Source organism: Bactrocera dorsalis, chromosome 5 (assembly GCF_023373825.1).
Source record: "Bactrocera dorsalis isolate Fly_Bdor chromosome 5, ASM2337382v1, whole genome shotgun sequence".
Classification (NCBI taxonomy): Eukaryota; Metazoa; Arthropoda; class Insecta; order Diptera; family Tephritidae; genus Bactrocera; species Bactrocera dorsalis.
Genome location: NC_064307.1, coordinates 49,728,102 through 49,746,444, shown reverse-complemented (window position 1 = coordinate 49,746,444; position 18,343 = coordinate 49,728,102). Strand labels below are relative to the sequence as shown.

Sequence of the window (18,343 nt, the reverse complement as noted above, 5' to 3'; positions counted from 1 at the left end):
TCTATTATCTTTTAACGTAGATAATAATAAACGAATTTTTTCGTTAAATTTATATTGATTTTCCAAAATTATCAAAATTTCTATTAATAGTTTTTCTTATTCATTTCTATTTCACTTTGTTTTTCAATAAAGAAACAAATTTCACTATCAGCTGTCTAAATGCACAAACCTGCCGTCTGTTACCATAAAATTTCAATGCGCATTAGCGTTGATTAAGGCGCATTTATTTTGCTCGTCTGTCAGGGCTATAACTTGCATTAGTGGGCTTAATTTACATTTACTTGTGCATTTGACCCATGTTATTGCAAGTAGACAACACTGCTCAAAAATGGCCGATTTTACTATTTTTTGACAGATGTCGGTTGAAGTCTGCCGCCTCCTTTGCGTTTACAGCATCAAAGCAAGTATATTAACAAAAACTAATTTTAATGTTTTTATATGGCAGAAAATAAACAACGCACAGTTTGCTATCTATTTTTTCCAATATTCTTAACTTTTTTGCACACTTTTTCCGCATTACAATCAATTAATGCTATTAATTTCACTCTATTATCTTTGAACGTAGTTAATAATAAACGTATTTTTTCGTTAAATTTATATTGATTTTCCAAAAATACCAAAATTTCTATTAATAATTTCTCTTATTCATTTTTATTTCACTTTTTTTTAAATAAATAAACAAATTTCACAATCAGCTGTCTAAATGTCAAAGTCTGCCGTCTGTCATTATAAAATTTCAATGCGCATTAGCGTTGCTTAACGCGTATTAATTTTGCTCGTCTGTCAGGGCTATTAATTCTTTTAATAGAATTTAATTTTTATTTCCAGCCATGGTCCCTTTTTTATTAATTTCTTTGAAATAAGTGGAATTTTAATCGCGTCATAACTTTTTATATAAAGAAACTTGGTTAAACTAAAAGTATGCTGATTTTTTATGTTTTGTCCGACACTGTATAGGCTTTGATCTCTAGAAGCATTTAAAATTTTACGAGGATGACTGGAAATGGAATGAACCTTTTTCTACAAATGTATTTCTCAAAAACAAAACAAATTTCATAAGTTAAGGCTTAAATAATTTTTGCATAATGCTTATTTACCAATTAAATTAATATAGTTAATATGAGCAATGATATTTATTTATACTATTAACTAATATTAAAATATTAATCATACATATATATACATATGTATGTATTTATTTACCCTTTTGTTCAAATTTATGTTTTGAATATTATTTTGCTAAATTGCAGGTTACGCAATATAACAAAAAACATGGGGCATTGGCTGGCAATTCATCTTTGCTGCCATCATGCGGAATAATGAAAACCGGTTAGTCAAACCACCAAAATGTCGGTACATTGCTAGCAATGAATGGCATGAAATATATTTAGAAATCAATTGCTAAATATTAGCAATGCGCAGTCTCCATTGGCAATATGTTATGGGACATCTCGACAGGCAAAAGTTTATGGTATACTAACTTTATTGCTGTACGTATTGGCTGTGGACATTCCAAATTACTTATCTAATACAATATATGGCATACAAATTTTTATACAAACTATTTCATGCAAAGAACTGTCATTTCAATAGTGTGACAGATCAGTCTTCTTTTATTTTTGTTTATTTATGAATTTCATAAAGTCTTTTCAAAATTTCAAGCTTTTTCATAGCTCGTATTTTCCTGCTCGACGCCATTTACAAATGATTATATTATGATAACAAATGCCCACATACCGTTTTGACAATGGCAGTAGATTTGACTGTTAGTATGACTTTTGCTTGCCAAGATGCCGCGTTAGCAATCCAGATTTTTGGCGATTTTAAATTGCCCCTTTAGGAGTGTTATAGATTCTGATATACTAACGCCCGGTACACATAGAGCGCGACAGACTGCAAGCGACATCTGTCAAATATTAAGGACACAGTTATTGAGGCAGCTGCACAACAACATAACCATAAGAACGTATGTCGCTTGCAGTCTGTCGCGCTCTATGTTTTCCGGACGTAAGTTCAAACGGCGATTAGTGCCGCAAGGAAATATTTTGAATATGGTAAAAAATTATTTACTGTACCGCAATTTAATATTTTGAAACGAAATCTTAAAATATTAATCTCTAATCAATCGAAATGTATTAAATGCCCATTATTCTTAATTTGAAGATCAAATTTATGATATAAGGTATTAAAATCCGTAATATCTTACTCCATATTTTTTCTATTTATTATAAAACATTAATAAATTAATAACATTTATTATTTTAAATAAAATGATATTGAAATTCAATTGTTAGTGGTTAAAAGAAATAAATATGAAAACATTTTCAAATTTTTATCTTATGCATAAAAATGAAACGCCTTTTTTGTATGTCCGCGCATTACTTCCGAACCGCAGCACGGAAAGACGTGTAAATGTACGTATGTATGTACGGGTATTCCTTTAGTCCTGGACAAGGTCCTAAAGGCGCCCTTTTTGCAAAACCCCCTCCATTTCGCAATTTATATCTATATTTATAACTCAAGAACGGCTGAACCGATTTGTGAAAAGATACGTTCTTTGCGTCGTGAACTTTCTGCATCATACACGTTCTCTGCTTAAATAATTTGACCCGTCGAGGGGGGCCAATTGGAGATTCCAAGCGAATCCAGGCCCTTCTCTTCCTGATCTCTACAACGAAGTGGAGGCCTCTCTTCTCTGCTTTCCCCGGCGGGTACTGCGTTGAATACTTTCATAGCTAGAGTGTTTTCATCCATGCGGACGATATTACCTAGCAAGTGTTGCCGCTGTCTCTTAATTCACTGAACTATGTCAATGCCGTCGTATACCTTGTACAGCTCATCGTTCCATTGAATGCGATATTGACCGTTGCCAATGCGCAAAAGACCATAAATCTTCCGCAAAACTGGCCGTGCAATTCTGTGCTGTGATACAGGCATAAATCTCTAAATTTAAGACAATTTTTGTGACTTGAGACGATTTTGCTATTCAGTAAGTGACAGTCACAAAATCTCTTGCATTTCATTATTCAGAGATGTTTTTTACACTTGAATGAAAATATATATGTCGATAACAAATATAAAATTTTCTATAACATCGTAAAAAACATATTTACCAATAAAAATAAAAATATATGTTGACTTTGTTTCATATTATTTGCGAAATTTATGTAAAATTGATTTATTTTCACCTCTTCGGGTTTGAGTTGCTTACAAAATATAAAAAAAACAATCGATCAATCTATGATGATCTCTATTTAGTATATTCAAAATGGCAAGCAAGAGATCTTTTTAGCTTTGTGACCTGCATACTATCAGGTCTCTAATTTGAGTCAATATTTTGAGACTAATGCTAGAGACTATTTAGTTCATTACAATTACCACGACAGCCGGTTCTACGCACCGGAATTGACCCGGATTTTATCCGGCCAAGGGCTGGTTTTTCGGCGATTTAAAGCTTGTTTGTCGTCATTAGAGCAATGCCTTGCAGCAGGGTTTCTCCGTATCTTCCTAACTCGTGCTGGCATTGACTCGAACCCGGGACAGGAGGAATTTTGGGGCTGCGTTTGCGCTAAAACGCTCCATCCAAACTCCACCTCGGTCAGGTGTAATACATGCAATGGTTGGAGCAATCTTAAGACCTGCTCAGGCCTTAAGACCCATAGGGAGTGAACCACGAGTTACGTGGCCCCATGTTGCCAACGCAATACGGCGACACTAGTCTCCACGGCTGTGCAATCTACACACAGTTCGCGCGCTGCGCCGCCACTCATCCCGAATGGCCAACAGAGGACCTCCACGGTCCCCAGGAGCTCAACAAACAGTCAACCAAGCTCCCACTCTGACTTGTTCCCTCTCCCCAACCTTCATACCGCTCCAATCCAATCAGCAACTCTTGGTTCCTCGCACAGATTGTTCCTTGTGCCAGACGCTTATGAACCGGGAATGCGTATCGATAGTTGCGGTCCAAGAAATCAAGTTAAACAGCTGCTCAGATCTTCTGAGTTGTGTCGGTTTCAACATTTTACGTCAGGATCGCGAGCGAGATAATGGTGGTGGCCTAGCCTTCATATTGAACAACACCATGCAGTATCGTCTAATCACTGAAGACATTGACCGCAGGGATACTACCCTAGAATGTCACGGTATAGCTGTCCGGTCAGGCGATGTCGAGCTCGAAATATTTAATATATACATCCCCCAGTTACATGTTGCCCTACAAGATATCACCCGAATATAGGTGCTCTACTTTGTTTGGTACTAGACAACTTTAACCCGCACCACGATCTTTGGCATTCCTGCCTGTCAAACGATCGATGGGGGATGGAGCTGGTGGAACAGATTGGCGATTCGACATTCTGCACAATGAATGATTAAGCCCCCACCAGAGTTATCGGCACCTGTAATAGCTCGCCTGATACTACCATTGCTCGCATCTCGCATCTGACCATCTGCCCATAATTACTTCGATCGAGAAACCTCCCGATTTTGTTTTTGTGGACAATCGCACCTTCGTTAACTTTAACGAAGCTAACTGGGTCGGCTTCACAGAATTTACTGAGAGCACCTTCAACGCACTACCTATTCCTACGGACGTACCCGTTGGCGAATGTCGATTCCGAAAGGTGATCGCAGCAGCCACCGCTCGCTTCATCCCGGCTGGAAGAATAGCGGAAATCCGTCCCAATTTCCCAGCCGAAGCAGCCATTTTAGCTAATGAGCGCGACATCTTACGCTATGCCGATCCCGGAGAGGTTCAGAATGTCATCAACAAATCAAAATCTTACAAGCTTTCTTACCAAGGTCCTACACCTGTCGCTGACCACTCTGCAAATACCCGATGCGTGGAAAGTCGGAAGAGTGATCCTACTACTGAAACCTGGGAAACCTGCCAACAAAGGGGAGTCTTATCGTCCCATAACTCTCCTCTCCCCAGTAGTGAAGACACTTGAGGTCTTGCTACTCCCGACCTTCACTCACCACCTGAGCCTAGCCAGCCACCAGCATGGATTCCCAAAAGTGCACAGAACCACCACAGCACTTAGCATCATAAACGCAGATATAGTTCTTAGCCTTAACCAGAAACCACCCTGTGAGAGAACGATCCTCGTAGCGTTGGACTTTTCAAAAGCTTTTGACACAGTCAACCACACAACGCTACTGCAGGACATCGAGAAAACTACGCTTCCTCTGGACTGAAGAGGTGGACTATGAACTACCTGAGCGGTCGACAATCACCCGTACTATTTCGAGGTTAAACATCTAAACTGTTAAGAATTAAACAGGGGGTTCCGCAGGGTGGTGTCCTCTCCCTACTGTTTAACTTCTATATCTTGAAACTCCCACAGTTACCAGAAAGGGTTTCCATAGCCTCGTACGCAGATGATTGCACGATATTGTCGTCGGGCAACATTTTTCCCACTAAATCCACAGCGGCCATTTTTACGAACTGGGCTAAGAAGTATAGACTTGACCTTAATATTGCAGTCGATGGCTTCAAAATTCCGATTGTCAATAATCCTAAGATTTTAGGTGTAACTTTTGATAGTCTATGTTCCTTTACTCCCCATATGACCGCGATTATCGCCAAGGTTCAGAGCCGCAACAAAATCCTCAAGGCGCTAGCCGGCAGCACATGGGGAAAAGACAAAGAAACGTTGTTGACAACATACAAGGCAATCGGCTGGCCGGTCCTCAATTACACCATACCAATATGGTCGCCTGGATGCAGTGGTCCGCAGACGAGGACCATGACAAGATGCCCACTGAACACCTACATAGTGAGACCCTTACGCTTCCAGTTAAGGAGCATAATGAATTCATCTCCTAGCAGTTCCTACTAGAATGTTTTCGTAGAAATCACCCTTGCAGCTACCTGCTTGGAGCTCTTATGAGCATCAAGAGATCTTTCTTTAATTAAGAGAGGCACTGACAATCCTAACCGGGATTGATATACCGTTAAAACAAAAACAATACTGTTTAGTGAATAGTAACTAGTCAAAAATTGAGACTTTACTTAAAAATATCTCAAATAGTGACTAGAGACTGCTTACAGAATGTCCTATAATGGAAGGCATACACGCACAAATTAGTTGGTTGATTGAGTTGGGCTAGAAATTGACCTTGTCGCTACATACGACACAACTTTTAACACAATTTTGAGGCCAACTTCATTTTGAATATTCACTTCGTTGCTTAAACATGAGTTCGGAAGTTGTTGCTTTACTTATTATATATGATGCGCCCTCTTCGACAGCCAAAATAAAATGGCGAAATCGATTGAAATCGCACGACCAACCCAAACACGATCCAACTAACACAACCAATTTGACAAAATATTGTTACAAAAGTAGTATTAAGTTGTATTTGTATTACTATATGCATCCCTGATTATGAACAATAGCTGTAGGTATATGGAATAGCATTTGTCTTGTTGTAGACATCTGGCGCCACGACTGTCTGCTTGTCGAAACAATAGACATCTGGCGCCGCACTGTCTGCTTGTCTAGTTAAACAATTGCTGAGTCTGGCGCCGCGACTGTCTGCTTGCGTCTGGCGCCGTATAGCATTATGTTCTGGTAATTTCCAGACGCAATATTCTAGAAGGACACGTCGGCATCAGCGAGAAGTGCGTGGCTATATAAGCCGTGGCAGCGCCAACGTAATCAATCAGTGCTAAGAGTAAACTGCTATAGTGTAGACGAGTTGTGAAATAAAGAGTTGTTGAATTAAATTAAACAGTGTTGATTTTATTTGTCAATCCAGAGATACGAACCTAACAAAGTAAACTAGCAAGAGTAAATTCGTAACAATTGGTGTCAGAAGTGGGATTGTCAAATAATCCAAATTCAAGATGATTAAATTCAGAGAATTGAGAATTCAGCAATTAAAAAAGGAACTGGAGGAGCGTAATTTGCCGATAAGCGGGCAAAAGGCGGATCTGCAGGCACGATTACGTGAAGCAATGGAAGCGGATGGAATTAATGTGGACGAGTTCGAATTTGTTGGGCCAGAAACTTCTACAAAGGTAGAAGAGAAAGTAGAAGAACAACGAACATCATCAAGTGTAGACATGAACACGTTGTTAGTGGCTATTAAGCAAATGGCAGAAAATGTAGTGCAAACAGAAAATCGTCTGGCACAGCAAATAGCCGAAAATGCAGAAAATGCAGTGCAGGCAGAAAATCGTCTGGCACAGCAAATAACGCAAATAGCTGAAAATACATCACAGTTAGAGTCTCGCCTTACACAACAAATAACTGAAAATAATACGCAGTTAGAAAAGCGTTTGGTACAACAGATTACAGAAAATAATACACAAGTGCAAGAGAAATTTTCAAAATTTGAAGACGAATTAAGCACAATAAAAAATGACGAAGAAAATTTAAGATCAGAATTTCTTCAACTGAGTAATCGTGTGCGAGAACTGCAACTACATGGCCCTGCACCATCAACAAATAATCAAAGATTGAAGGCACCCACATTCGATGGAAGTATTCCATTTCAAATTTTCAAACTTCAATTTGAAAAGACAGCAATGGCCAATAATTGGAATGCAGCGGACAAGGTGGCGTCCTTGTTTGTATCATTGAAAGGACCTGCGGCAGAAATCCTTCAGACTATTCCAGACTGTGAACGGGACAACTATGAGGCATTGATGAGTGCGATAGAAAGACGATATGGTAGTGAGCACCGGAAACAAATATACCAGATCGAACTGCAAAATAGGGGTCAGAAAATGAACGAGTCATTGCAAGAGTTCGCAACGGAAATAGAACGACTGGCTCATTTGGCAAATGCAGATGCACCTGTGGATTACATTGACAGGGTAAAAATTCAATGTTTCATAAATGGAATTCGTGATGTGGACACCAAACGCGCCACATATGCATTGCCAAAAAGAACGTTTGCTGAAACGGTTTCGCACGCCCTCACACAGGAAACAGCTTCCCTACTAAGTAAACCAGCACACAAAGTACAAAGGGTTGAAATGGAACAACCGGCGCTGATGGAGGAAATATTAAAGACTCTGAAGACAATTGCTGCACCGCGAGTAAATACAACAGGCAGATGTTTCAACTGTGGAAAAGCGGGTCACTTTGCCCGAAATTGCAATATAAAGGTAAACCCATCAAAACGGAAACAACCAACAGATAACGAGGACGGAGCATCCACATCTCACAAGTCGTTAAACTAAAACGGAACAGTTCAAAGGGGCGTGAGCTGGTTCCCACAACTATTTGCCCCGCCATCTCGATATCACAAATAGGTCGCCATGACAACAATCTTACTATCAACGGCATCGTAAATGGACGACTGTCAACGCTTACTTTGGATACTGGTGCCACACATTCAATTATCCGACCGGATGTGGCAAGAGGAACGGTTGAACCATTAGTCGGTTGCAAGCTTCGAACGGCCACCGGAGAGGAAGCAGCTGTCGCGGGAAAAGTGTTTTGCGAAGTAATGATTGGTACGCTGGAAGTTAATCACACCTTCATCGTAGCAGAAATCACGGATGAAATTATAATGGGAGTAGATTTCATGATTGATCATAGGGTTACTTTGGATTTAAACAAGCAAATGCTGTTTTGCCAGAACATGGAGATGCCTATAAACACTGGATATGTGACCAACGTTGAAAGTAAGAGGGTGATTGTTGATGATAATCAGAGTATTCCACCAAAATCTGAGGCGATTGTATGGGCTAAAGTGAATGGAGCAGGTGGGACTGAAGAATTGTGGATTGTGGAACCAACAAAAATAGATACACCCATATTGGTAGGAAGAACGCTTGTGAAAATTAGAGAAGACGCCACCATTCCGGTCAGAGTAGTGAATGAATTCAACACGCCTATAAGTCTGAAGAAAGGAGCAGTAATTGGACAGTGCCAGAATATAAGTGCAATAGCACGATGCGAACAGTCACAACAGAAGCCTACTATTGAGCCACAGCAGATAAGTCCTACACTCCTAAATAATTTGCTGAACGAACTGCATGGAAATGAAAAATTAAAAGCAGAAAAACTGTTAGAAAAATACGCATCCATATTTGCAAACGAAGGAAACAACACAGGAAGAACGAGCATTGTCAAACATCGCATAAATACCGGAGACGCTAAACCAATCCGGCAAGCTCCGCGTAGGGTTCCACTAGCAAAACGTGAAGATGCTAACAAAATTATTGAAGACATGCACAAAAACGGTGTAATCGAACCTTCAATAAGTCCATGGAGCTCACCTATCGTCTTAGTTAAAAAGAAAGATGGTAGCACCCGTTTCTGCGTAGATTATAGGAAGTTGAATGATGTCACAAAGAAAGACAGTTATCCTCTACCGAGAATCGACGATACATTAGACACCTTGTCTGGAGCGAAATGGTTTTCTACATTAGATCTACAAAGTGGATATTGGCAAGTCGAGATTGATGAACGTGACCGTGAAAAGACCGCTTTCAGTATGGGCGACGGGTTATGGGAATTCTCTGTGATGCCATTTGGGTTATGTAATGCGCCTGCAACGTTCGAGCGACTGATGGAACATGTGTTAAAAGGACTCAACTGGAAGACATGTTTGGTGTATCTTGATGACATTATCATCATGGGAAAAAGTTTTGATGATCATCTGAAAAATCTAGAGGAAGTCTTTCAGCGAATAGTATCAGCCGGATTACGCTTGAATCCCAAAAAGTGTTCATTATGGAAGAAGCAGGTCACATATCTCGGACATAAAGTGTCAACTGAGGGGATTCACACCGAGGAGGGAAAAATAAAAGCAGTTAAAGATTGGCCTCAACCCACCAACATACATGAACTCCGCAGCTTCCTCGGCTTATGCACGTTTTATCGCCGTTTTGTACCTGGATTTGCGAACGTGGCTAGAAGTTTACATGATTTAACAAAGAAGAATCGCCCGTTTGTATGGCAGTTGGAACAAGAAAAAGCGTTTGAGCAGCTGAAAGAACTACTTTGTACGGCACCGATGTTAGCTTATCCAATACCTGGAAAGAAATTCATCCTGGATACAGATGCGAGCGCTTATGGAATTGGAGGTGTCCTGTCTCAGCTCATCGACGGACAAGAAAGAGTAATTGGGTATTACAGCAGAGTGCTCGGGAAACCAGAGAAAAACTACTGTGTGACGCGAAAAGAACTACTAGCTGTGGTGGAATGTGTAAAACATTTCCACAAGTATTTGTATGGACAACGGTTCTTGCTGAGGACTGATCATGCAGCATTAAAATGGTTATTACAGTTTAGGAATCCGGAAGGCCAAATTGCACGATGGATCGATAGATTACAGAATTACGACTTCGAAACGGAACATCGAAAGGGGATTCACCACAAAAATGCGGATGCATTATCACGTCGCCCTTGTCCACTGGAATGTAAACATTGCTCCAAATCAGAAGGAAAAGAAGGTATAATCGACGTGCGATTACTGAATATAGAACCTGAAGATGATTGGACTCATCACCGCATCAGAATCAATCAGCTGGAGGACCCTGATCTTGCAAAGCTGATAATAGCCAAAGAAAATGGGGTACGACCACCAAAGGAACAAATAAGTAGCGAGAGTCCAACGGCAAAAGCATATTGGGCCCAATGGAACAGCGTAAACCTCGTTAATGGATACCTTCATCGTACCTGGGAAAGCGAAGATGGCAAACAGTCTCGTCTGCTGATCATAGTACCGAAGTCCATGATCCCGAAAGTATTGAAAGAATATCACAATGGACCTAGTGGAGGGCACCTTGGAATTACAAAAACTACAGAGAAGATTAAACAACGGTTCTACTGGATCGGTTGTCGAGATTCCATAGCAGAATGGATAAGTAATTGCGTAGAGTGCATGGCAGCTAAAGGTCCTAAAGCCAAAAGTCGCGGTAGGCTACAACAGTACAACGTGGGATCACCATTTGAACGAGTCGCAATGGATGTTGCAGGTCCGTTCCCAACCAGTACGGCCGGAAACAAATATCTACTGGTTGTCATGGACTATTTCAGTAAATGGCCAGAAGTATATGCCTTACCAAACCAAGAAGCGAAGACAGTAGCCGAAGCGTTTGTCGAAAATTGGATAACAAGGTTCGGAGTCCCCGTCGAATTACACTCAGATCAAGGCAGGAATTTCGAATCTTCCATTTTCCAAGAAGTCTGTACATTATTGGGCATCCACAAGACACGGACAACAGCGTTACACCCACAATCAGATGGGATGGTAGAGAGATTCAACCGAACGCTCGAAGAACATCTGCGGAAAATCGTTAATAAAGATCAACGGAATTGGGACAAGTGCATCCAGATGTTCCTGCTGGCGTATCGTTCAGCAAAGCACGAGACAACTGGTTACACGCCAGCAAAGATTATTTTTGGATCTGATCTGCGACTCCCTGCTGATCTTAAGTTTGGAACGAATCCTACAGCTGTAAGAAATGATGGAGATTATTGTTCTGCCTTAAAGGAAGAAATGAATGAATTGCATCTAATGGTAAGACAGCATACGCAATAAGATGAAGGACCGGTTCGATCAAGCGGCAAATTCAAAAGGTTTTGAAGAAGGTGATCTGGTCCTGTTGTACAATCCACTTCGAAAGAAAGGCTTGTCCCCGAAACTGCAGACAGCCTGAGAAGGACCCTATATGGTGATGAAACGACTTAATGACGTGGTATACCGTATACAAAGAAATGGGAAAGCACAATGTAAAATGAAAGTAGTACATTTGGAGAGGCTCGCCCCATTTGGTTCAAGAGGATTTGTGCCTAATCGGGACGATTAGGCTTTAGTGGAGGGCAGTGTTACAAAAGTAGTATTAAGTTGTATTTGTATTACTATATGCATCCCTGATTATGAACAATAGCTGTAGGTATATGGAATAGCATTTGTCTTGTTGTAGACATCTGGCGCCACGACTGTCTGCTTGTCGAAACAATAGACATCTGGCGCCGCACTGTCTGCTTGTCTAGTTAAACAATTGCTGAGTCTGGCGCCGCGACTGTCTGCTTGCGTCTGGCGCCGTATAGCATTATGTTCTGGTAATTTCCAGACGCAATATTCTAGAAGGACACGTCGGCATCAGCGAGAAGTGCGTGGCTATATAAGCCGTGGCAGCGCCAACGTAATCAATCAGTGCTAAGAGTAAACTGCTATAGTGTAGACGAGTTGTGAAATAAAGAGTTGTTGAATTAAATTAAACAGTGTTGATTTTATTTGTCAATCCAGAGATACGAACCTAACAAAGTAAACTAGCAAGAGTAAATTCGTAACAATATCAAAAAGTTTTGATGTTCATCCAATCAGTTGGTACAACTCATTCAACTGCCCCATATACGTAACAATCAGTCGTACGATTCGATGAAATTGGTAAGAAATTGGTTATTAAGTGAAAGTTAGCAATTTAAAAAAAAAACGTTGGCAAATCTAGTTAGGCCATAAGTCAACGATAGTCAAAATAAACTATCGATAGTTACATCGATTATTTTGCAGCTCTATTATCTAAACACAAACACGTGAAAATTAATATAGAAAATCTGTAAAATTAATAAAATAAATATGTTTCGAATGCCACCACAAATCGATCCTGCTGAGGAGAAAAAGCGAACCCAAGCAGATGTGCGTAACAATTTTGTTTTTTTTACAGTATTATGTGCTGCTATCCGAATTGGTAAGTAAATGAAATATTAATGCGTTTTAAGCCATTTCATTAAATATAATATGTTTATCGCTGCAGCTCCTTTCGTATTAGGTAAAATAAAAGCATAGCGCTTCTTTCGACGAAATTTGGTTTTGGAACATCAAGGACATTTATATCTGTCGTTTAAGGAATGAAATCTGCTAAATCGAAATGTTATAATCAATCTTAATGTTAAGATCAATAAATAATTTTGTCGAAAAGATACGTCATGGCTCGTTGCATCTGCATTTTTCAAATAAATTCCGTAACGACATTCAATGTAAAATATTTACTTCTGCGGAACTTGAAAGGAAATTATGTAAAAAAAACTTAGATGTTTATCAGATACGTTATTTACACATTAAGGACTTATAAATATGCGTTTCTAACAGGGAACCCAGGAAACGTGCTGTTATAGCGGCAGAACACATTCCTGAAGTAATTTAAAATAAAAAGAATTCAACAAATGTTAAATATTGAATTTAAACTATTTTTCCATTATTCGTTATGAAATAAATGTATAGAAACGAATGCGTAAAGTTTTAGTGGATATAAATGTTAAAGGTATGTATATTATTCATTACAAATCAAAGAAATACGCACTTCAAACGTTTGAATTTACGTGTAAATTTTAGAATAGCATCCCCCGATTTCGGGATTGAAATGGGTATATACGGATAGAGGAGGTCCTTTAGATCAAGAAAATTTGATTTTATACTCTTGCAACATTTTTCTTCAGAGTATAATATTTTTGATCAGGTATTGTGTGCGTATAATCTATTAATAAGCGGGATAGATATAGTGTTATAGATATGTATATGTATATATAAATGAGGAGTTGAAATCCGGGTGGCTGTCTGTCTGTCCATCCGTCCGTGCAAGCGTTAGTTTGAGTAAAAATTAAGATATCGTGATAGTACACATGTTGCTTGGCAAAAAAGTAGCTCCCCCTTACGTAGATGGGCGTAATCGGGCCATTGCCGCACCCACAAAACGTCATTAAAGGAAAACCTATAATGTGTCATAACTACTTAAGTTCTAAAATAAGATATAGAGCTGTAATTTGGAATAGTTGGTACCAGTAGCAAAACTTATCTGGATGCTGCAATGTTTGAAAAAGTGGGCGTGTCTAGGTTTAATGCACATAACTTCCAGAGCACTAAAGCCAAGAAAAAGCTTATAAATTAAATTGTACGTCCGATATGGTATGAGAAAGCTTTATACATACGAGCCGGTGTAAAAATTGATCTATGACACCGCCACACATAGGTAAAACTACATACCTCAGGACCGGCTCGTGCGAAAATGAACAAGTAAAGAAGTGCAAAGTTCAGGTGTAAGCGAACATTTTATACTTTTTTGCCACTTGCAAGAATCAAAGACAGGGAAATACTTTACGATGTAAAACTTTAACAAGAGGATATGGTATGATAGCGCGCCAATCGTTCTTTCTCTTCGGTGTTTGGCGTCAATTGGATATTCCAAGTCTTGGCAGGTCCTTCTGCACCTGATCTTTCTAACGGAGTGGAGGTCTTAATCATCCTCGGCTTCACCGTCGGGTACTGCGTCAAATACTTTCAGAGCTGGAGCGTTTCATCCATTCAGACGACATGACCTAGCCAGCGTAGCCACTGTCTCTTAATTCGCTGAACTATGTCATTGTCATCATAAAAGTTGTACAGCTCATCCATCCATTTCATTCCATCGAATGCGGCATTCGCCGTTGCCAATGCGTAAAGGACCATAAATCTTCAGCAGAACTTTTCACTCGAAAACTTGTAACGTCGACTCATCGGTTGTTGTCATCGTCCATTCCTCTGCACCATGTAACAGGACGGGAATAATGAGTGACTTATAGCGTTTGGCCTTTTTTTTTGTCGAGAGAGAACTTTACTTGCCCATTTGCTCCGCTTTCTTATACAGTCTGGAGAAAGCAAAACTAACGGCGCAAATGAATGATATCAAAATCACCGGCCTACGCCAGTAGCTGTACTCTCTCATAGCTGTGATTGTCCCTTCTCGATTCAGCTCTGCAGCTCGAAATATTTTCTCCAGCAGACGATTGAAGAAGTCGCATGATAGAGAGTCGATTGGCTGAAACCTCTTTTGGTATTGAACGGCTCGGAGAGGTCCTTCCCTATCCAGACGGAGCTTTCGGTATTGCTCAACGTCAGTTTTGGCGCATGGTGATTATCTGGTCTGTTGTTGATTTTCCAGGCCTGAAGCCATACTGATAAGGTTCAATCACTTTGTTGACGGTGGACATTTGATGAATTTTTTAGTGCTGGAATCTAGTACTAGAAATAACCAAATTTCGGGACCGGCGAAGTCGAGCCTCAACCCCTTTGGGGATGTTTCATCATGGATACCGAATTTACCGACCTTTGTATCAAAGATACCTTTTTTGGATTTGTTGGACGGCGATGATATCAGACTTTACTCTAACAAGGACTTCAACCAGCTGGGCAAGGGCACCTTCCCAATTATGGGACCGGATATTTCTGGTGTATGCCTTAAATCGTAATCCTTAACACATGACAAAAAATATTGCAATAAGTAGATGCTGTCATTGTATAGTCAAGATGAGTCTATTAGCATTGCATATTTACATATTGTTACGAATTTACTCTTGCTAGTTTACTTTGTTAGGTTCGTATCTCTGGATTGACAAATAAAATCAACACTGTTTAGTTTAATTCAACAACTCTTTATTTCACAACTCGTCTACACTATAACAGTTTACTCTTAGCACTGATTGATTACGTTGGCGCTGCCACGGCTTATATAGCCACGCACTTCTCGCTGATGCCGACGTGTCCTTCTAGAATATCGCGTCTGGAAATTACCAGAACATACGGCTATACGGCGCCAGACGCAAGCAGACAGTCGCGGCGCCAGACTCAGATATTGTTTACCTAGACAAGCAGACAGTGCGGCGCCAGATGTCTACAACAAGACAAATGCTATTCCATATACCTACAGCTATTGTTCATAATCAGGGATGCATATAGTAATACAAATACAACTTAATACTACTTTTGTAACAATATGTTCTTACAGAATGAGATATACATATAGCGGGATTCTGTAACCAGACTCTAGTCTCTAATTGAGACGTTTTGAGGTAAAGTCTCAATTTGTGAATGTTACTATTCACTAAACTGTCTCTAGCGTTAGTCTCAAATATCGACTCAAATTTGAAACCTGATAGTTAGCAGGTCACAAATTAAAAAGAACTCTTGCTGCCATTTTGAATATACTGAATAGAGATCATCATAGATTGATCCATTTTTTTTTTTTTATATTGTTACAAAAAGTAGTATTAAGTTGTATTTGTATTACTATATGCATCCCTGATTATGAACAATAGCTGTAGGTATATGGAATAGCATTTGTCTTGTTGTAGACATCTGGCGCCACACTGTCTGCTCGTCTAGTTAAACAATTGCTGAGTCTGGCGCCGCGACTGTCTGCTTGCGTCTGGCGCCGTATAGCCGTATGTTCTGGTAATTTCCAGACGCGATATTCTAGAAGGACACGTCGGCATCAGCGAGAAGTGCGTGGCTATATAAGCCGTGGCAGCGCCAACGTAATCAATCAGTGCTAAGAGTAAACTGCTATAGTGTAGACGAGTTGTGAAATAAAGAGTTGTTGAATTAAATTAAACAGTGTTGATTTTATTTGTCAATCCAGAGATACGAACCTAACAAAGTAAACTAGCAAGAGTAAATTCGTAACAATTGGTGTCAGAAGTGGGATTGTCAAATAATCCAAATTCAAGATGGTTAAATTCGGAGAATTGAGAATTCAGCAATTAAAAAAGGAACTGGAGGAGCGTAATTTGCCGATAAGCGGGCAAAAGGCGGATCTGCAGGCACGATTACGTGAAGCAATGGAAGCGGATGGAATTAATGTGGACGAGTTCGAATTTGTTGGGCCAGAAACTTCTACAAAGGTAGAAGAGAAAGTAGAAGAACAACGAACATCATCAAGTGTAGACATGAACACGTTGTTAGTGGCTATTAAGCAAATGGCAGAAAATGCAGTGCAAACAGAAAATCGTCTGGCACAACAAATGACTGAAAATAATACGCAGTTAGGAAAGCGTTTGGTACAACAGATTACAGAAAATACTACACAAGTGCAAGAGAAATTTTCAAAATTTGAAGACGAATTAAGCACAATAAAAAATGACGAAGAAAATTTAAGATCAGAAGTTCTTCAATTAAGTAATCGTGTGCGAGAACTGCAACTGCATGGCCCTGCACCATCAACAAATAATCCAAGATTGAAGGCACCCACATTCGATGGAAGTATTCCATTTCAAATTTTCAAACTTCAGTTTGAAAAGACAGCAATGGCCAATAACTGGAATGCAGCGGACAAAGTGGCGTCCTTGTTTGTATCATTGAAAGGACCTGCGGCAGAAATCCTTCAGACTATTCCAGACTGTGAACGGGACAACTATGAGGCATTGATGAGTGCGATAGAAAGACGATATGGTAGTGAGCACCGGAAACAAATATACCAGATCGAACTGCAAAATAGGGGTCAGAAAATGAACGAGTCATTGCAAGAGTTCGCAACTGAAATAGAACGACTGGCTCATTTGGCAAATGCAGATGCACCTGTGGATTACATTGAGAGGGTAAAAATTCAATGTTTCATAAATGGAATTCGTGATGTGGACACCAAACGCGCCACATATGCATTGCCAAAAAGAACGTTTGCTGAAACGGTTTCGCACGCCCTCACACAGGAAACAGCTTCCCTACTAAGTAAACCAGCACACAAGGTACAAAGGGTTGAAATGGAACAACCGGCGCTGATGGAAGAAATATTGAAGACTCTGAAGACAATTGCTGCACCGCGAGTAAATACAACAGGCAGATGTTTCAACTGTGGAAAAGCGGGTCACTTTGCCCGAAATTGCAATATAAAAGTAAACCCATCAAAACGGAAACAACCAACAGATAACGAGGACGAAGCACCCACATCTCACAAGTCGTTAAACTAAAACGGAACAGTTCAAAGGGGCGTGAGCTGGTTCCCACAACTATTTGCCCCGCCATCTCGATATCACAAATAGGTCGCCATGACAACAATCTTACTATCAACGGCATCGTAAATGGACGACTGTCAACGCTTACTTTGGATACTGGTGCCACACATTCAATTATCCGACCGGATGTGGTAAGAGGGACGGTTGAACCATTAGTCGGTTGCAAGCTTCGAACGGCCACCGGGGAGGAAGCAGCTGTCGCGGGAAAAGTGTTTTGCGAAGTGATGATTGGTACCCTGGAAGTTAATCACACCTTCATCGTAGCAGAAATCACGGATGAAATTATAATGGGAGTAGATTTCATGATTGATCACGGGGTTACTTTGGATTTAAACAAGCAAATGCTGTTTTGCCAGAACATGGAGATGCCTATAAACACCGGATATGTGACCAACGTTGAAAGTAAGAGGGTGATTGTTGATGATAATCAGAGTATTCCACCAAAATCTGAGGCGATTGTATGGGCTAAAGTGAATGGAGGAGGTGGGACTGAAGAGTTGTGGATTGTGGAACCAACAAAAATAGATACACCCATATTGGTAGGAAGAACGCTTGTGAAAACTATAGAGAAGATTAAACAACGGTTCTACTGGATCGGTTGTCGAGATTCC

At 40.0% G+C, this 18,343-nt stretch overlaps 2 protein-coding genes across 2 annotated transcripts; both read left to right on the top strand.

Moving 5' to 3' along the window:
- Positions 1-6,330: 6,330 nt before the first annotated feature.
- LOC125778864 (uncharacterized) lies at positions 6,331-17,687 on the top strand. Its single transcript, XM_049458436.1, has 2 exons — positions 6,331-7,972; positions 17,466-17,687. The coding sequence occupies exons 1-2, from the start codon at positions 6,851-6,853 to the stop codon at positions 17,685-17,687; spliced, it is 1,344 nt and encodes a 447-aa protein (XP_049314393.1). The 5' UTR covers positions 6,331-6,850.
- On the top strand, positions 12,427-12,895 carry LOC105223447 (uncharacterized). The gene is made up of 2 exons (XM_019989307.3): positions 12,427-12,661; positions 12,728-12,895. The coding sequence occupies exons 1-2, from the start codon at positions 12,550-12,552 to the stop codon at positions 12,757-12,759; spliced, it is 144 nt and encodes a 47-aa protein (XP_019844866.1). The 5' UTR covers positions 12,427-12,549; the 3' UTR covers positions 12,760-12,895.
- Positions 17,688-18,343: the final 656 nt, after the last annotated feature.

Coding starts and splice junctions, on each gene's coding strand:
- LOC125778864 (XM_049458436.1), top strand. CDS start 6,851: ATGATTAAATTCAGAGAATTGAGAATTCAGCAATTAAAAAAGGAACTG. Junction 7,973..17,465: donor TAAGTAAACCAGCACACAAA/GTACAAAGGGTT, acceptor CCAGCACACAAG/GTACAAAGGGTTGAAATGGA.
- LOC105223447 (XM_019989307.3), top strand. CDS start 12,550: ATGTTTCGAATGCCACCACAAATCGATCCTGCTGAGGAGAAAAAGCGA. Junction 12,662..12,727: donor ATGTGCTGCTATCCGAATTG/GTAAGTAAATGA, acceptor TTATCGCTGCAG/CTCCTTTCGTATTAGGTAAA.